This window comes from Salvelinus fontinalis, chromosome 33, assembly GCF_029448725.1.
Source record: "Salvelinus fontinalis isolate EN_2023a chromosome 33, ASM2944872v1, whole genome shotgun sequence".
NCBI lineage: Eukaryota > Metazoa > Chordata > Actinopteri > Salmoniformes > Salmonidae > Salvelinus > Salvelinus fontinalis.
In genome coordinates this window covers 29,105,833-29,124,541 of record NC_074697.1, presented here as the reverse complement: position 1 = coordinate 29,124,541, position 18,709 = coordinate 29,105,833, and the positions used below count along the sequence as shown (strand labels likewise).

Here is an 18,709-nt window from a genome sequence, read left to right as displayed (position 1 = left end):
AGAGTGGTGCATGCACGCCCTCTACAGACAGACGTGAGATACTACTACTTTGCACTGAACGGTGGACACCGTCTGTATCCTGAAATGATGGCTCTGGTACATAAAGCTCTTTCATCACACCAGTAGACAATGGACATGTTTAGATATGAAGCATAATTTATTTTCAATACAAGACAAATATATGGTATAAATATGTTCTCATTCAGGTGCTAAAAATACAATATATGACAAACATGTATAGTATAGAATATTTCCTACTGTTAAATAATGTATGCATTCCTGCAATAAACATGGCCGTTATAAGGAGGTAAAATTACATTTACAGTACAAGAGGAAGAATGTCAGGAGCATCATATGTTTCAGTTTGCTCTAGGCCTGTTCTGGAGTCTCCCTGATCATCCATTGTCTTATTCCTCTTCCTCCTCAGTAGCTCTAGGGATGGAAAAACAAATGTAACATACAGTATTATGCAATTTCAAGAGGAGAAACAGAACTGCAAAGCAGATGTGGTCTTGATATGTAAAAAATCAATACATAGGCCTATGCAACGGAGGAGTTAGTGTAAATTTACCTCAATCATGTCGTAGATCCAGCCGAGAAACTCGGCCACCTTGGTGTAGACTCCGGGGTGGTTGGGCTCAGCGCAGCCTGTACCCCAGCTCACCACGCCCACCAGTCTCCACACGTTGTCAATTTGACAGACTAGCGGACCCCCACTGTCCCCCTGGGCAGAGAACAGGGGCAGATATACGTTGCTGTCAATCATACTGGTTACCAGACTACCACACTGATTGTTACGGGTTGAGATATTGTTAAGTTACAGTGATTTAGTGATTATGGGTTGGGATATTGTGAAATACTGAATCCTGATCGCCACTGAATTTGATTGGTAGGACCTTGAATAAAGCTGGTATGCTCTCTCAGGCACATGCCTAATGAGCTTTGTCTTTGATCATTTAGAACAGTAAAGGGGGACACCTGAGGGAAAATATTCTCATTATAAAGAACCAATTCTACTTTTGTAAGACAACAACTCTCTGACCTTTGGTAAATCTCTTCATAAAACAAACCACAGGAGGAAGAACACTGGTATTTTTTTATGAACTAACCTGACATGCGTCCACTTTGCCCTCGGTGTATCCAGCACAGAGCATGCGTGGGGTGACCTCTCCATTGTACATGCAGGAACTGTTGCATTTCTTGGTGCTTATCAGTGGAACTGGAGCTTCTTTTAGCGTGGCAGGGATGAGAACTGTCAAAGAAAGTCAAACTAATGTAAATATAGCTCTAATTTTTATGATTTAAATGACTTTGGGCTATGAGAAAACATTTAACCATCGATATCGATACATTACATTTTCCTATTTAAATGATATTATTGATTTAACATAGTTGTACCCTCATCTGGCTGAGTGTAGCCCCAGCCAGAGATCCAGCACTGGGTTCCTCCTGGTAGATCATGCTCGTACTGTGGCAGACAGATAGGCCTGATGGTATCTAAAAAAATGTTATAACAAATAATATTTGGAATATTAGAAAACAGTGTAGGTCATGTTGAAGTTAATTTCAGTAATATTGGAACATGGTTTGGAGCTGATTGCTGTAATCATATAGTTGAGTGTTCCAGTCAGCCAAGGGACTATGTGGTGCATTCAAAAGTGAAGTAATCAAGTTCCCTGTCACCTGAGAAATTCAGTGGGGTCAGCAGTTTCATCAGAGCAATGTCATTGTCGTGGCTCCTGGGGTTGTATTTCTTGTTGTAGATAATCTTTTCCACTGCATATCCAGTGTACTGAGCCATTTTAGCTGAACTGCGTGTGACAATACCAGCGTAGACCACCCAACTGGACACCTGTGGCAGCCTATAACTGGGATGTTATAAAAGAGATGAAGAAATGTACGTCAGCTAGATGGCTCTCCAATTCTCAATTGTATAAAGTATTAATTACTTTGTGCAAAAGAAAGTGAGTGCTATTGCTGTCCCTAGTCATCACTACACTGCCATGAGTCAGTGACCTCTAACCTTTTACCCCGAGGGGTCTTACTTGTGCACACAGTGGGCTGCGGTGACCACCCATTGGCTGGTGATGATGGTGCCTCCACAGGTGTGTTGGTTGCTGTAGTAGAGACTGACTTGCCAGGGCCACCTTCCCAAGGTAGCCTCCACTCCCCCGATTATCCTGGGCAGCTTAGCCCGCGTCCCACACTCTACACAGGCACAGGAAACAAACATGAAGGCATTTTTACCCAGATCACTTTACATACATTGTATGGAGGTAACTCATCACCCCACTGTAAAAAACATTAGGAACACTTTCCTAATATTGAGTTGCACCCTCCTTTGCCCTCAGAACAGCCTCAATATCGGGGCATGGACTCTACAAGGTGTCGAAAGCGTTATAAAGGGATGCTGGACCATGCTGACTCCAATGCTTCCCACAGTTGTGTCACGTTGGCTGGATGTCCTTTGGGTGGTGGACCATTCTTCATACACACGGGAAACTGTTGAGCGTGAAAAACCCAACAGTGTTTCAGTTCTTGACACACTCAAACACGCCTGGCACTTACTACCATACCCAGTTCAAAGGCACTTAAATCATTTGTTTTTCACATTCACCCTCTGAATGGCACACATAAACAATCCATGTCTCAATTGTCTCAAAAAAGTATTCTTATTAATTATTATTATTATTATTTAACCTTTCTCCTCCTTTTCATCCACACTGATTGAAGTAGATTTAACAAGTGACATCAATAAGGGATAATAGCTTTCACCTGGATTCCCCTGGTCAGTCTATGTCATGGAAAGAGAAGGTGTTCCTAATGTTTTGTATACCTAGTGTATACCACCAATATGTAGAACTATGAAGTCATGACTGAGAGGTCGTATGAAGGCCATTGGGTCTTACCTGTGTGTGAGATGCATACACTGTATCTCTGTATCATTACAATGTAATCCACTATTATGTTAGTGTTGTTAGTACCCTGCAGAAACTTACCAAAACATTTCAAAGCTATAACCTTCCCTGTGACGCAACTCCCCCTAAATAAAAACAAATCCATCCATTAAAAAAGCTTGATTACTATGTTATAGCACATCTATTTTCTTCTGAATCATTAGGTTATGTATTATATCCTCAGACAGCTGCCATACCTTAACTGCCATATATTTTCCAGGCTGGTCTTGTGTTCAGATGTGATCTGTATAAAGCCATCGGTGTAGTTAGGTCCGATGTCCGTTAAGTTCACCCCTTTTTGCTTGGTCAGTCTGGAAACAAAATTAATCATAGTTATATCTTCTATAAAAGCAGGCGAGATGGGAGAGCGTGTGTTTTAAAAAGTAATGTCTGATCCATGGGGCATCGGGCAAGCCTATAAACGAGGTATTAAATAATCTAACATTAACTGGGAGCAATCAGTCTTATGGTTAGGTGAATAGCCTTTTATGTTGCAAAGCTGCTGTGGGCTTTATGGTAAGAAAATGGTCTCAGTTGACTAGCCTTAGATATCCCAGCTGGCGGCAGACCAGGGTCCCCAGGGAAGAGTTCCATCTCTCATAGCACACAGGCAGCCAGGTGGGCACCTTCTCTAGCTGGATCTCCAGGAGAGAGTTCTCTGGGCTGATTCTGTAAAACACTGAACCTCATTGATTGAAAATAATCCCTCCAGAGACCAACTAGATCAACAGTAATGAACTGCTGTCTTGTTTGAGAGGGAAATGTTAAGCAGCTTATATCCAATAAATAATGTAGTCAATATAAACAGATCATTATTTCATGTTTTGATGTCAGTTGATAGACAGTCTCCACTCCTCTCCACTGAAGTCTCCACTCCTCTCCACTGACTGTGATCATGTAGAAGTTTTTAAGGAATGTATTAATAAAGATATGTACTATTATAAAGACAATTATAGTTGTAATGTAAACACATTTGGTTTATCAAACTACTAGGAAGGTCTTTCTGCCTGACAAAACAAGTGTGTCCCTTGACTTGTTCCACATTTTGTTGTGTTACAGCCTGAATTCAAAATCAAATAATAGTTTTTCTCACCCATATAAACACAATACCCCATAAGAACAAAGTGAAACATGTTTTTTGAAATGTTAGCAAATTTATTACAAATTAAATACAGAAATATCTAATTTTCATAAGTATTCACACTCCTGAGTCAATACTTTGTAGAAGCACCTTTGGCAGCAATTACAGCAGTGAGTCTTTCTGGGCAAGTCTCTAAGAGCTTTCCACACCTGGATTGTGCAATATTTCCACATTATTCTTTTCAAAATTCTTCAAGCTCTGTCAAATTGGTTGTTGATCATTGCTAGACAACCATTTTCAGGTCTTGCCATAGATTTTCAAGTAGATTTAAGTCAAAACTGTTACTCAGCCACTCAGGAACATTCACTGTCTTCTTGGTAAGCAACTCCAGTGTAGATGTGGCCTTGTATTTTAGGTTATTGTCCTGATGAAAGGTGAATTCATCTCCCAGTGTCTGGTGGAAAGAATTTTGAACCAGGTTTTAATCTAGGTTTATTTTTTATCCTGAAAAACTCCCCAGTCCTTAACGATTACAATGATACCCATAACATGATGTAGCCACTACTATGCTTGAAAATATGGATAGTGGCACTCAGTAATGTGTGGTATTGGATTGCCCCAAACATAACACTCTGTATTCAGGACAAAAAGTTAATTGCTTTGACACATCCAAAGCCTAATTAATAACTTGAACATGCTCAAAGGGATATTCAATGTCTGCTTTTTTATTTTTACCCATCTACCAATGGGTGGCCTTCTTTGTGAGGCACTGGAAAACCTCCCTGGTCTTTGTGGTTGAATCTGTGCTTGAAATTCCCTGCTTGACTGGGGGACCTTACAGACAATTGTATTATGTGTGGGGTACAAAGATAAGGTAGTCATTCAAAAATCATGTTAAACACTATTATTGCACACGGACTGAGTCCATGCAACTTATTATGTGACTTGTTAAGCACATTTTTACTCCTGAACGTATTTAGGCTTCCCATAACAAAGGGGTTGAATACGTATTGACTCAAAACATTTCAGCTCTCATTTGTAATTAATTTGTAAACATTTCTAAAAACATAATTCCACTTTGTCACTATAGGACAGTGACAAAAAATCTAAATTTAATACATTTTAAATTCAGGCTGTAACACAACATGTAGAAAAAGTCAAGGGGTGTGAATACTTTCTGAAAGCACTGTATACCCTATATAGTGCACTACTTTTGACTGGCGCCTATGGGGAATAAGGTGCTATTTGGGATGTAGCCAATCACACAGACAAGATGACAGTCTCTGTGGTGAGTGACGGGCTTGTAACGGCTGTCTAAGTCGTTCTCCTCCTCAGACAAGGAGGAGGAGTAAGGGTCGGACCAAAATGCAGCGTTGAATGTAGACATACTGAATTTATTTGACAAGACGAACACTGACACGAACTACACTTGATAATTACAAAAATAACCAACAAACGACGTAGAACATGAGAACTACATGTAACGAAGAACGCACGAACAGGAAAGACTAACCAAACGAATGACAACACGAAACAGTCCCGTGTGGTGCAACGAACACAGACACAGGAACAATCACCCACAAACAAACAGTGAGAACAGCTTACCTTAATATGGTTCTCAATCAGAGGAAACGTCAAACACCTGCCTCTAATTGAGAACCATATCAGGCAACACATTTAACCCAACATAGAAACACATAACATAGAATGCCCACCCCAACTCACACCCTGACCAACTAAACACATACAAAAACAACAGAAAACAGGTCAGGAACGTGACAGGGCTGAGAGGCACAGACCTTTCCGGGGGTCAGCCACAGAGATGTCCTCGGTCACATTACAGAAGGACGTGTCCTTGGTGTCCCCTAGCCCTGCTGGACTCTGGGAAGAGGTAGGCCTCAACAACAACCTGACTGTGGGAGGGAAAACAACAACATGCAGAGTGAATTATAGTCATAGTGGATGTAAAACAGATGTTCTTAATCTAGCTCTGTCATTGTGTGAGACATGATTATCATGCATAGTTAATCAGCTATGACGGACTCATTGTAAAACATTCAAATACAGTGTTCTATATTCTGACATGTAGGGTTATTTCTGTTTGTTATCCACCACAGCAAGGAATCTGTGCCTCACAAACACTAGAACATTGAACATGTCATCATTCTCTTAATACTCCATGATTTGACACTTGCAGGATGTCTCACCTAGGAACCACACTCCAACTGCTAAGCCTCCCAGAAGTCCTACTGCACACACAGCAACCAGTACTCTCACCGGTCTATGGGCTGACACTGGAGCACAGCTGAATTAGACACTGATAAGAGATAAACTGCTTGGGTATACTGCTAAAAGGCATGTTAGCTGTCTGCCACACTGACATAGAGTGGAAGAGATAGCGGCACAGCATGTAACAGCCATTACAGTCTACAATGTGCACACAACTAAGGATGTGAACAAAGCATACCACATGCAGGGAACAGGTGACAAAGATGAATGCTGAACATTTCACAGGCAATGTCATAATCAACGGACTCATATAAAGTCTGCATGGCAGCTGTGAGGGGTAGCTGTATAATGTACTACAGTTTGTGAAAAGGATAGTTAAAGCACTGAGGCTAGCTGGACTTGGCTTTAACTTAAGACAATGAGACACTAAAGTACTAAAGCTTAATGCTGCTATATACTCTAATTAGATAAGACTTTATGTAACATGCCTTGTTTGTGCACTAATTGGATAATGTGGTCTACTAATCATAGCCTGTGGTTCCAGCCCTATTAAACAGTGCACCACCCAGGCATTGCCTTACCGTGGTTTGTAGAATGGATTCCTCTCAGCCAGGCATGGCAGCTCTGACTCTGAGCTCCTTGGGGCCCTCCCACTCCTGTCTTCTCTGGGTGAAAAGGATGACTGACAGCCACAGGATTCTCAATCACAGATAATATATCTCCATCAAGATTCTGCAACATATGCAATGAATACAACACACATACACTATTTATGTCAGTCTTCTGGGATACTGGATATGAACATAACCTATTCTTCCTGGATGACTCCCCCTCCCCTTCTACACACACAGAAGCCTTATTCATCCCTTTAATCAAACATATTTAATTAGGATGACTGTGAAACCCAGAGATCTCAGGAGGGTTTGTCCAGGTGTATGGAATTTGAATGGCAGGTGTGTAAAGGTGCGTAGATAATGCCACAGGTGTCCAGGTGTGTGAACTGAAGCACAATGTATCATTCATAGCCAAACGTGAGAATCCCAGCCAACACGTCATACTTGTGCTGCAGACATATGGATTTACTCTACACAGAACCAGACCTATGCAGCAGGTATTTCACATGCAGGTGAATCAGACTACTTTCATTTGTTTTCTATTGTGAGACATACACTTTTTAAAAATGTTAATCAGAGTTAAATACTACAAGGTATTTCTAGCTCATGCAGTGAGATATTGTGGGAAAATAGGATGGCATTATATATTTACAAATCCCCTCTAAAAGCCATCTGCTTCAACATGATGCTTAAACATTGTAATAAACCCCTAGAATCAACAGCAGTATGTTAACCCAAAGCATGCACTGAATGCATATATTTCCCTTTAAGTTATCCGCTAGCAGATAATACATTACATTAGTAAGAAGTATACAATGTACATGTACTTGAAATATATTATGATGATTGACATTAGATTCTTAAAAACCTGTAACAATTCAATTAAATCCTTATAGTTGTTGTTAAACAACATGCACAACAGCTAGTACATGTACAGTAAGTAGACAGGCATTATGAAAACAACATCTGTTGTCAGTGATGTTGAGTGAGTCAATAGCCTAAAGACAGAGGGCGTCAGGGGAGGTGAGAGCAACAGAAAGGTATCAAGGTGATGCTGAAAGTAAATAGGGGTAAGGAGAGAGACAGAGATATATGCCTGGAGTCTTACCATGTTTTCCTTGTATGTTATGTTGTCCAGAGGAGAGTGTGGCACTGGGCTCTTCAGCGCTTATCTGTAGGCCTGTGTTAGGTTAGAGACAGAGATGCGCTCTGCTCGCAGCTGGTTGACCATTTGCCATTTTACAGAATGCAACTCTGGATTTTCCCTTCACAAAGTGACAATGAGGTCAGCAGTGGTGCTGTGCTGCTGAATGAACCTGTTGTTTTGCCAAGGGGGTCATGGGGCCTATGGAGGCAGGCTCAACCAGTTCTTTGTAGGGGGGGAACATCTCCAGGGATACCCCCCCAAGCCACTGATAAGGCAGGGAGGTATCTTACCTATGCCAACAGAGCATCCACTTGACAGACAGAACATTATTTGCTGAAAATTGTAGCTTCATGAGCAAAGGTCATAATATTACGTCCTCATATCACATCAATCCCGGTCAGACTCATTTTGAATCCTAAGGTATCACATCTCTCAGCAGGCCGCTCAAGAACAAAATGAACACTGTTCTGCCTGCTGGTGAGGTGGCAGATGTTCACGCTCTCTCAAAATAAAAACATTTATGCAATTATTTATTTATGGATACCTGTTACAATATATACAATTTACCCTGCATCAGTTGCAGTACAAAAAATAACTGTAACGGTTTTCTTCCATTGGTGAAGGAGAGGACCAAAATGCAGCGCAGTTAGTGTTCAACATGTTTAATTTAACGAACTGTGAACACTTACAATACAAAACAACAAACGTGAAAACCGAGACAGTCCTATCTGGTGCAGAACACAAACACAGAGACAGGAAACAACCACCCACATCCCCAACACAAAACAAGCCACCTATATATGATTCTCAATCAGGGACAACGATTGACAGCTGCCTCTGATTGAGAACTATATTAGGCTGAACACAGAAACAGACAAACTAGACACACAACATAGAATGCCCACCCCAACTCATGCCCTGACCATACTAAACAAATACAAAAACAAGGGAAAACAGGTCAGGAACGTGACAATAACCAACCAACAAACCATTTTTTGAGTGAATCATATTTTATTTTCCAAGGATATAAAAATAAATGTGTTAATTAAAATATGATAAAATATGATACATTTACAGGTACAGTATGTGTAAGAAGTATTTATTTTAAATGTCTCTTCTACGTTACCGTCAATTTTAATTAATCCAGTCTCACCTATTTAAGTTGAGAACATCAAGGTGTTTCTAAATATTTGAATTTATCTGCCAGCTAGAATTCCAGCCAGCAGAATGTACTTTTGACATGCAGTATCTCCCATGGGCGTTGTATGGGATTAGGCCCAGAGAGAGCCAGGTGAGGAGGATAACTGCCAGGGAAAACATTCCGTACACCCAGACTGTCCAGGCAGCATCCCGGAAATGGCCTGCATCTCTTTGGCTCACCACGGTCAGATGAAATTATGTACAAGTCAAACCCACTCTAATAAGTCTGTCTGTCTGTCTTTCTGCCTGTGTGTCTGAACACTGTGACCTGAGGTGGACGTGGCAGACTAATACTGTGTGCTGACACGCAGACTAGGAATGCGCAGTGGTTTACAGTTTATATTTACAAAAATATATATGGTGGATTCTAAATGATGCAGACAATTACATTGATGGAAGCCACAATCAATCTCCAATGCTAAAGCTTATCTACCGCGTAAAAAAATAATAATATATATATATGAGTCTAGCATGGTATATGAATCAGATATCCCCATTGCTGGTGATGAGACAGTAATACTGACATTCATTTGTTTTGTCATGTGCGACTGTCCGTTCGGTCTTCCATTTCTCAAATTGGTACCCCACAATACAATCATTGAATGACACTCACCATTTAAATCTTAATTGGGAGAGCTTGGTGTATGGGCAGTGAGATACCTTTGTTATTCCTCGTATACTGTAAGGAGACCACTAAGAACTCATTCAATCAGCATAAATGTAACTGTATATCACACAAGTGTTTGCCTAGCACAAGGCATGCTGTGCTCACTGCTCACATATACAAATATAAGTATTCAGAAAGTTTGATAAATGAGATGTGGCAGCGTTAGATATTGGTCATCATCATTAATTTATTCACATTGATAAACACTCTGGAGGATATGTACAGTCTGTCTTGATTTCATCACTTTGATGAACCCTTCTATGCCGACTTGTCAAATGTCCATATTTATATAAAGAACTCATTCTTACTAAGTTTCTTAGTTCCTGTACCATTGTTATTAGTGACTGAGTTGCACAGTAACATTTGATCAGATAAATACTGGTAATGTACTTTCCTTGTAGACATGTTGGAGGGGACAGAGTCTGTGCCGTGTCCAGGAGATCTCGTATGTCTTAGTCTCACTGCCATCTCTTTGTCACTGTGTGTGGCAGTCTGGACCTTATAGTTCTTATCAGAGGTCTTGTGGTTGGACCCAATCCCCCTCTCATCTAGTGGCTTGTATGACTTAAAGCGCTGTCCCCAAAGAATATCATATTCAGTGTAGGAGGTCCTCACATGGAAGGCTGTGCCTGAGAAAAAATACATATTTACAGTCAAGTTAATCTAAAATTAAATTGTATACATCTGCTGTCCGGACCAGGCATTAAGGATTACCAGCATTACTGTAGGTCCCTTTCAATTTAGCTATATTCATGTTTTGATAATGATACATATAAATAATGTGTGTCCTTTTTGCACTGATTGAAATATCTGAAACATTTATTTTATTCCAGCTCCACATTTCCTCACCTCTCAGTACAAACCTGCGTCTTGCATGGCTCCGTCCACCATGACCACGGTTTTCAAAGGTCTCCCACTTTAAAGAGTCAGTGCTGATGCCCCAGGGAGGACTGTGTTCATCAATTACATGCTCCATGGTCTGGGGCTCCACTGTGAACAACCTGGCTCCATCCCCAGAGTCAGCTTTCTCTGCTCCAACAGGATGAACTCTCCCTCTTTGGTATGGTGAGATTTGATCAGCTTGGCTATAATCTCTGCCACCAGCATGTGTGTCTCTTTCAAAGTCCTGACGTTGAACATCAGGCACAGACTCTCATCCCTCTCAGACCACACAGTGCTGACTGAACAACAAAGTGGGCAGCCTCCTCTTAGGCTTGGCTAGCTTAGCCAGGATGCAGCCCAGCATCAGGGCGTCTAACACTGATTCAATGATGGACTGTGCCATCATGAGAACCAGCCCGTCCATGCAGTTGACTGAGGCCTCTCTAGAGCCGTAGCCGTTGATGATTTGGCTGTCCATGGAGATAGAGAGGGCCGAATGGAAACTGTCCAGCTTCTCAAAGCATGGCTGCCATTGCGCGTTTGTATGTTTGTACATCACCACGCAGCCAGGCATCCAGGAAGTAGAGCTCTGCGAAGGCTGTCCAGGTGACAATGTAGCACAGGATGAAGACAAACAGGATCTGTCGTGGATAATCGTCTCAGAAATATAACACTCGTATAAGAACTTGTAAAATCAATAAAGACTTTTAATACAATGTATCACAAGCCGGGGTGATCCGCGGATCACACACCTTCCCAGAGCACCGGCTCTCTCTTTATACACACGCACACATGAGATCATTACATACATTAATTAAATTACTTCTCCTAGGTCATCTGCCACTATTATCCTTCATTTCAGGCTTCCTGCTTGTTTACGCCCAATAACGCCTGTATCCGCTCTTGATTAGATTATAATGGAGGCAGGACCCTCTTGTCTCCTAAAATTAATATATGTCTATCTTACCCTAAGCACTTATGGCCTTTACCCTAAGCCCTTATGGCCTTTACCCTAAGCACTTATGGCCTTTACCCTAAGCACTTATGGCCTTCCTCTCTATTTTATCTTCATAATAGTCCTGCTCTTTCCATAAATGCACTTTAAGGCACGTATGGCTTTGGCCATCTGCTAATCTTTGGTTTCCTGTATTTACCAGAATGGCAAATGCACTCAAGTCTGCCTTCTTTTACTATTTTCTAATATACACCTGTCTACCTGTCTATTGTTTAATAGTGTGATATCTGCCTCCATATGTAACAATAACTCCTACAGATCCAGCTGTACTTCAGATCCACCAGGGTGCCGATCAGGTCACACATCTCGTTCTTGGAGCTGTATGACGAGCCGCGACACATGCCATCCTTGGTGAAGTAACGATATTGCTGGCGACCATTAGAACTGGAACTCTTGTGGCTTATGTCTCCTGTACTCTTGGAAGAAGAAGATGTGACCTTGTTCGGTGTTTTCTTCCCTTTATCAGGTTTACTAGAGCCTTTCTCAACCCAGGAGCTTGTATCATAACTGGAGCAGCTCCCAGCACTCCTGGTCTGCCTTGCTTTGTGCTGTGATTGGATGATCCTCTGACTGACCGGCAGTGGGCTTTGTCTGGTGTTGGCCCGGGGCTGCCCCATGCCTATCGCCAGTCTCGGAGAGAAATGCAGCCTTGGATGGCAAACAGGCATGGTGACATACTGACCCCTACTGGTGGCCCTGGAGATTTTCTTTGGATCGGCTAAAGATACTCTCGAATCCACCTGCAATCAAGACATCAAGACAGTAAGGTGTCATCTGAAATCTAACAGTGAAGATGTTGATAACAATATAATAATAAACCAGTCATCTTTGCAGTGAATATTGAGACGTTATACTGACCCTTCTCAGGTATGGCCTGTATGGGTTATATGGGTTGTGTTGAAGTGAAGCTCTGGGTCTGATGTTCTTCCTGGAGTACGGGGAGGTCCATAGTTGGCATAGTCCCTATAGAGAGCACAGCTGTTGGAGATCACCGAGGAGAGCATGGATGGAATCCCTCTCTGTGGACCATAGACCAGTCACCAACACCTGAGATACAGAGAAAGAAATCGAGACAAACCGACAGGAGTGTCCACCGTTTATGCTGTCAACAAGACAGTTTATCACCTGTGCAGTTCAAAAAATCCTGTTTGTATCCAGTCTGAGAACATAGAGCTCGAGCTACAGGTGACATGTCCTTGTTTATGTCTTTGTTGTAAAGACTAGTGATGGAGAGGCTGGATAGTGTGTAATCCAGATGGTGTGTAATGTGGTTTGCTTTAACTGTCCACCATGCTCACACTAATTAAACAGAGGGGATTACATTAGCACCCGCTCTTAAACAATCTGCTCATCTACAGAGCATGACCATGGATTTCAGGAGATTATAGAGGAGATAATCCTTTTTGCACACGTGTAACTAAATTTAGCCCACTTTCTATCTTTTCAAAATGGCTCCATTACATTTGGTGGATCTCATGCTCATCAACTACATAAATAGGACAGGATAGTTCTCTGTCACCACAGTTGTAATACACTAGTGGACTATTCCATCATTGCAAACAAAGTAGGAGCTTTTTTACTACATCCAAGTCATTGTGTGTTATCACTATACTCTGCTGGTGGATAAACTGTTTTCAGCATATCCCCTCTAGGTAACTAACTCACTGAATCGAAAAAACACAATAAAAATGGAAACACAGCATTGCTATGGTCAATACCAAAACATCCCAAACCCACAAATAAACATACAAACAAGTACACATAAACAAAGGTAGTACCTGTGATGAAGAATTCCCTCTTGTTATTGACTGGATGCAGTTACTGTATGGCTGCCATTCTGCTTAGTGTTGGACACAACAGTGTGTGGGGTAGAGCAGAGGGAGAGAGGGCAGGGAGGCAGCAACTTATCCCTTCCCTCATCTGTAGCAGCTAGTCAAACCCACCCAGCTGTTAGTATGGCATCGTGCCACTAAGGGTCACCAAACCGCCTGTCATGACTTCAGCTGCATGCTACAGTGAGACAGGAAAACACAACTGTTTTTTATTGTCATGTTTATTTTTGCTATTTTATTTTGAAAGGTGCAAATAAAATGTATTATTATTAACACAACCTTCATGGATTTTTTGGGGTATTTTATTAGGATCCCCATTAGCTGTTGCGAAAGCAGCAGCTGCTCTTCTTGTGGTCCACACAAAACATGACACAATACAGAACAATAATAGACAAGAACAGCTCAAGAACAGACCTACATACAATTAGCATTTTGATCTTTTATAACATCTTCAAACATGGAACATATTCCTGTAGTGCATGTGAATAGTATGCACAAAAACCAGACAGTAAGAACTCACTTTACTTGACTGATGACACAATAAAGACTTGCATTGTAAAATAGTTTCTATTTTATTATTTTTTCATCATGCCACAGAACACTGATGTGTAAAAAGAGCTGTGCCTGAATCCACACTGAGAAAACACTTGGACACACAGTGTTACAAAGCTGTAATGCAAAAGGATTTAACACACATGGCAAGAAGAACAACCCTGATTGGACACCAGGACAAGCACTGACTGAACTGGTGCTGAGGTAGACAAACATTTACATAATATCTACCTAAATGATGATCATCACATCCTGCTAGCACACATACCAAATAAAACTACTTCTGCTTTGTTACAACATAGAACGATCAAAGAAAAACCTTTTTTGAAAGAGCTTTGTTAGTTTTGGTCCACCATGGAAATCCTAAGATCCTTATAGTGCATGTGTATGTAGAATAGAATAGTAGTACAGTGAAGATGAGTCGGTGCTTTTAATTGTTTTCATGGCATTGAGTGTTGGCTTTTTGTTCTAGAAGGCCATAGTGTTAGATAGACCCATATATGCTGACCATCTAGCTTTATAAAGGTTATTAACAATACCACTATGTATTCTGTGTCTTCTGTGCATTTTATCCCCATTCGACATGACAGAACATTTTGAAAGAAAATCTCACTCGTAAACTTTGCTTTGAGGCTTGAGGTGCCTGGGGCATAATAACATAGTCATTAGAACAAGTATCTTGTTTCAAATTACACTGTTTAGACAATAGGGTCTACTATGGCATGGCAGTGAAAATCAGTTCTTCACCAACAATAAACAAACACCCAGGAACAACAACGGTCAATACAACAAACATATACTGTATTCATGTATTCAGCACATCTATTCTCCATTTATAAAAGAGGCACAGGGAGGGCTCTTACTAAAATCAGACTCCAGAGACTTACAAAACACACAAGAAAAGATGTTTCTGAAATCAAAACAAATGTAAACAAATTGCAGACCACTGTAATACAAAAATACACCATTTTAAAATCAGAGAAGCCCTCTTTTGGCTCTCGTCCAGGAATAAGATACAATTACATTTACAGCAACAGACATCACAACTGACGATAACCTGCTTTTAGTGATTCAACTTTTCACGTTTAGTAAAAAAGACAACACTTTTACTCACATGTTCTTTCTTTTCATCACTTAGAAAATGTTTTAATTCTGTGATTTAACAGACTGCTATAATTCTACTGATAAAAAAATTATTCACACAAAAGTCACTTTGAAGGCTTTCAAATCTTTTTTTCTACCCAACAGGCAACCGTCCAAATCAATTCCATTGATTAATTCTCAGAACATTTCAAGCCGCTTCACCAATATAAAAGGACATTTGAAGGTAAAGCTACAAACGATGGGCAAAAACACAATGAAAAACACCAGTTCTAAGATGTGCTATTGCCTCTGTGCAAAAGTTGAAGATCGAAGAGGTAGCGCTTATTCTAATATCAAAATAAACGGTCTTGAGGTTGGGTAAAAATAACCAACACCTATTTGGTAACAAAATCGATGCATGACATAAATAGCAAAACCTGTTACACTTTAATGCTTGTCAATCAGCATGAGCAGATAGACTAACTGACAGGTAGGGGAAATTATGTGTAATATGCGCACTGGAAAAATAAGACACAAATTAAATCAAGCTTATGGAGACCATTCAAGTAAAACATGCAAAAAACAAACACCCCAAAAAATCAATAACAGGAAATGTGACAGGAAATAATAACCCAGGAAATGTTTGTTTGTCTCAACCAATCTACGTAGTAAGGGTGGCAATAGTACTGCAATTCGACCAGAGAGGTTTGGTTCTACGTCTCACAATCAGAGTCACAGCAGATAGAACTCAATATCCTTTCTAGTGCAACACTTTCACTGCTGTGGTAACCTAACCAGTAGTCTTTCAGCCTTCAACACATATGGAGGTTTAATGTAATGACAAATCATTGTGGCAATTCGTGATAAAACCAATCAAACCACAGAAATGATCAACTTACTTTTCTTTAGAGGAAAGAATAAGATGAAAAACCTGCCCACACATAGGATAGTGTGTCTTAGTGTCTAAGTCCTACTCAGACGTAGCATACGTACAGGTAGGTCTTCTCTATCCTCCAGTCCAGGGGCACATCCTCGGGTCTGTGGCTCTTCATGTGTTTCTGCATGGCTGCCAGGCTGGGGCAGAAATCCTGGCAGATGGTACACTGGTAGGGCGACGCTCCGTTGTGGGTGCGCAGGTGCTTGATCATGGCAGAGTAGTCCCTGGATCGCTGGTGACAGATCTTGCACTCAAATGGCTTCTCACCTATAGGAATACAATGGCATACTCGTGAAACCTTTCCTTGACTATGTGCTAAAACCAGTGGTACTATCTGACACACATTGGTTTGACCTTTGTGTATGCTGTTATGAACACAAAACAATCTGACGTGGGAGTGTTATTATTACGACCACACACTGCTCTCTAACCTGTGTGTACGCGGTAGTGGGTCTCCAGCTGGTGCTTGAGGCTGAACCTTTTGCCACAGCCGTTACACTCGTAAGGCTTCTCTCCTGTGTGGATGCGTTTGTGTCCCCTCAACATGCCATCGTCCCGGAAACAGCTCCCACAGAACTCACACTCAAACGGGTGGTCACCTGGAGACAGGTTAGACACAGGTTGGGTAAAGGTTGGATACACGTTATTACAGGTGTCATAATACTAAACAGTATCAAACGGTTCAGCAAATGGTATCAAAAGGGTTACTTTATCGTGACTACTACTTATTAATGTAGTTGTACAGGTCAATAAAAACAGAACCTTTTGCATATCAGGCTGGAAAAAAGAATGTGCTTTCAGATATACAGGCCTCACATTATTATATACAGTATATTATATTATTATTATATACAGTACTGGGCAAAAGTTTTAGGCAGGTGTGAACAAATGCTATAAAGTAAGAATGCTTTCAAAAATAGATATTAATAGATTATAGATAATTGATAAATATAATCTATTAATCTAACTAAATGCAAAGTGAGTGAACAGAAGACAAATCTAAATCAAATCTATATTTGGTGTGACCACCCTTAGCCTTCAAAACAGCATCAATTCTTGGTGGTACGCTTGCACAAAGTCAGGGATTTTGGAGGCATATAGTCAGGTGTTTGATTAAACAATTATACCAAACAGGTGCTAATGATCATCAATTCAATATGTAGGTTGAAACACAATCATGAACTGAAACAGCTGTGTAGGAGGAATACAACTGGGTGAGGAACAGCCAAACTCAGCTAACAAGGTGAGGTTGCTGAAGACAGTTTACTGTCAAAAGTCATACAGCATGGCAAGACTGAGCACATCAACTAGACACAAGGTAGTTATACTGCATCAGCAAGGTCTCTTCCAGGCAGCAATTTCAAGACAGACAGGGGTTTCCAGATGTGCTGTCCAAGCTCTTTTGAAGAAGCACAAAGAAACGCGCAACGTTGAGGACCGTAGACGGAGTGGTCGGCCAAGGAAACTTACTGCAGCAGATGAAAGACACATCATGCTTACGTCCCTTCACAATCAGATGTCCAGCAGTGCCATCATTTCAGAATTGTCAGAAAAGAGTAGGACCCTGGTACACCCATTTACTGTCCGGAGAAGCCAGGTCAGAAGTGGCCTTCATGGAAGACTTGCAGCCAAAAAGCCACACCTCCGACATGGAAACAAGGCCAGCGACTCAACTATGCATGAAAACACAGGAACTGGGTGCATAAAAATGTCAGCAGGTGCTCTGAACTGATGAGTCAAACATTTGGCTGTAGCAGAAGGCAGTTTGTTAGCCAAAGGGCTTGAGAGCGGTACACGAAGGCGTGTCTGCAGGCAACAGTAAAGCATGGTGGAGGTTCCTTGCAAGTTTGGGGCTAACAGCTGATAGAAGTCCTCCAGACATGTGGGTCTTTCCAAAGTTTATCCATCTCTCTCTGAGGCTGTGGCTTTGAGTCATCTGCAATGACCTATGTGTCTCATTAGCTCAGAGTCCACAGCAACAGCCAAGTGGGACAGTACACTGCACTGTTCATCAGACACATGACATGTACTGTACATGTACTGTACATGACATGATACTGTCGCAAAGCTAACTAAAAAGCAGCATTCCCCAAGAGAGGATGGCTTTCACTTCAGCAGTAATAAATTCATGAGCTTCTTTGAGGAAAAGATCATGATCATTAGAAAGCAAATTAGAGACTCCTCTTTAAATCTGCGTATTCCTCCAAAGCTCAGTTGTCCTGAGTCTGCACAACTCTGCCAGGACCTAGGATCAAGAGAGACACTCAAGTGTTTTATTACTATTTCTCTTGACAAAATGATGAAAATAATCATGGCCTCTAAACCTTCAAGCTGCATACTGGACCCTATTCCAACTAAACTACTGAAAGAGCTGCTTCCTGTGCTTGGCCCTCCTATGTTGAACATAATAAACGTCTCTCTATCCACCGGATGTGTACCAAACTCACTAAAAGTGGCAGTAATAAAGCCTCTCTTGAAAAAGCCAAACCTTGACACAGAAAATATAAAAAACT

At 41.1% G+C, this 18,709-nt stretch overlaps 2 protein-coding genes and 1 pseudogene across 2 annotated transcripts in view; all 3 read right to left on the bottom strand.

The window, feature by feature from the left end:
* Positions 1-138: 138 nt before the first annotated feature.
* On the bottom strand, positions 139-8,161 carry LOC129831964 (transmembrane protease serine 5-like). Its single transcript, XM_055895643.1, has 13 exons — positions 7,990-8,161; positions 6,849-6,999; positions 6,246-6,332; positions 5,838-5,951; positions 3,501-3,636; positions 3,155-3,268; positions 3,000-3,043; positions 2,046-2,208; positions 1,684-1,868; positions 1,399-1,497; positions 1,110-1,252; positions 572-724; positions 139-432 (listed from the first exon to the last, which is right to left on the bottom strand). The coding sequence occupies exons 1-13, from the start codon at positions 7,990-7,992 to the stop codon at positions 424-426; spliced, it is 1,401 nt and encodes a 466-aa protein (XP_055751618.1). The 5' UTR covers positions 7,993-8,161; the 3' UTR covers positions 139-423.
* Positions 8,162-10,062: 1,901 nt separating this feature from the next.
* LOC129831960 (G protein-activated inward rectifier potassium channel 3-like) lies at positions 10,063-14,079 on the bottom strand (annotated as a pseudogene).
* A 98-nt stretch (positions 14,080-14,177) lies between these two features.
* The window catches only part of LOC129831959 (zinc finger and BTB domain-containing protein 16-A-like), a 34,414-nt gene continuing 29,882 nt past the window's right edge, over positions 14,178-18,709 (bottom strand). Inside the window, exons 6-7 of the mRNA XM_055895628.1 lie at positions 16,628-16,795; positions 14,178-16,463 (exon numbers count right to left, since the gene is read on the bottom strand). Of these exons, the coding sequence (XP_055751603.1) occupies positions 16,234-16,463; positions 16,628-16,795 (398 nt within the window). The 3' untranslated portion in view covers positions 14,178-16,233. The remainder of the gene's footprint in view (positions 16,464-16,627; positions 16,796-18,709) is intronic.

Coding starts and splice junctions, on each gene's coding strand:
- LOC129831964 (XM_055895643.1), bottom strand. Junction 3,044..3,154: donor GAAAATATATGGCAGTTAAG/GTATGGCAGCTG, acceptor GTTTTTATTTAG/GGGGAGTTGCGTCACAGGGA. Junction 1,498..1,683: donor GACCCCACTGAATTTCTCAG/GTGACAGGGAAC, acceptor ACATTTTTTTAG/ATACCATCAGGCCTATCTGT.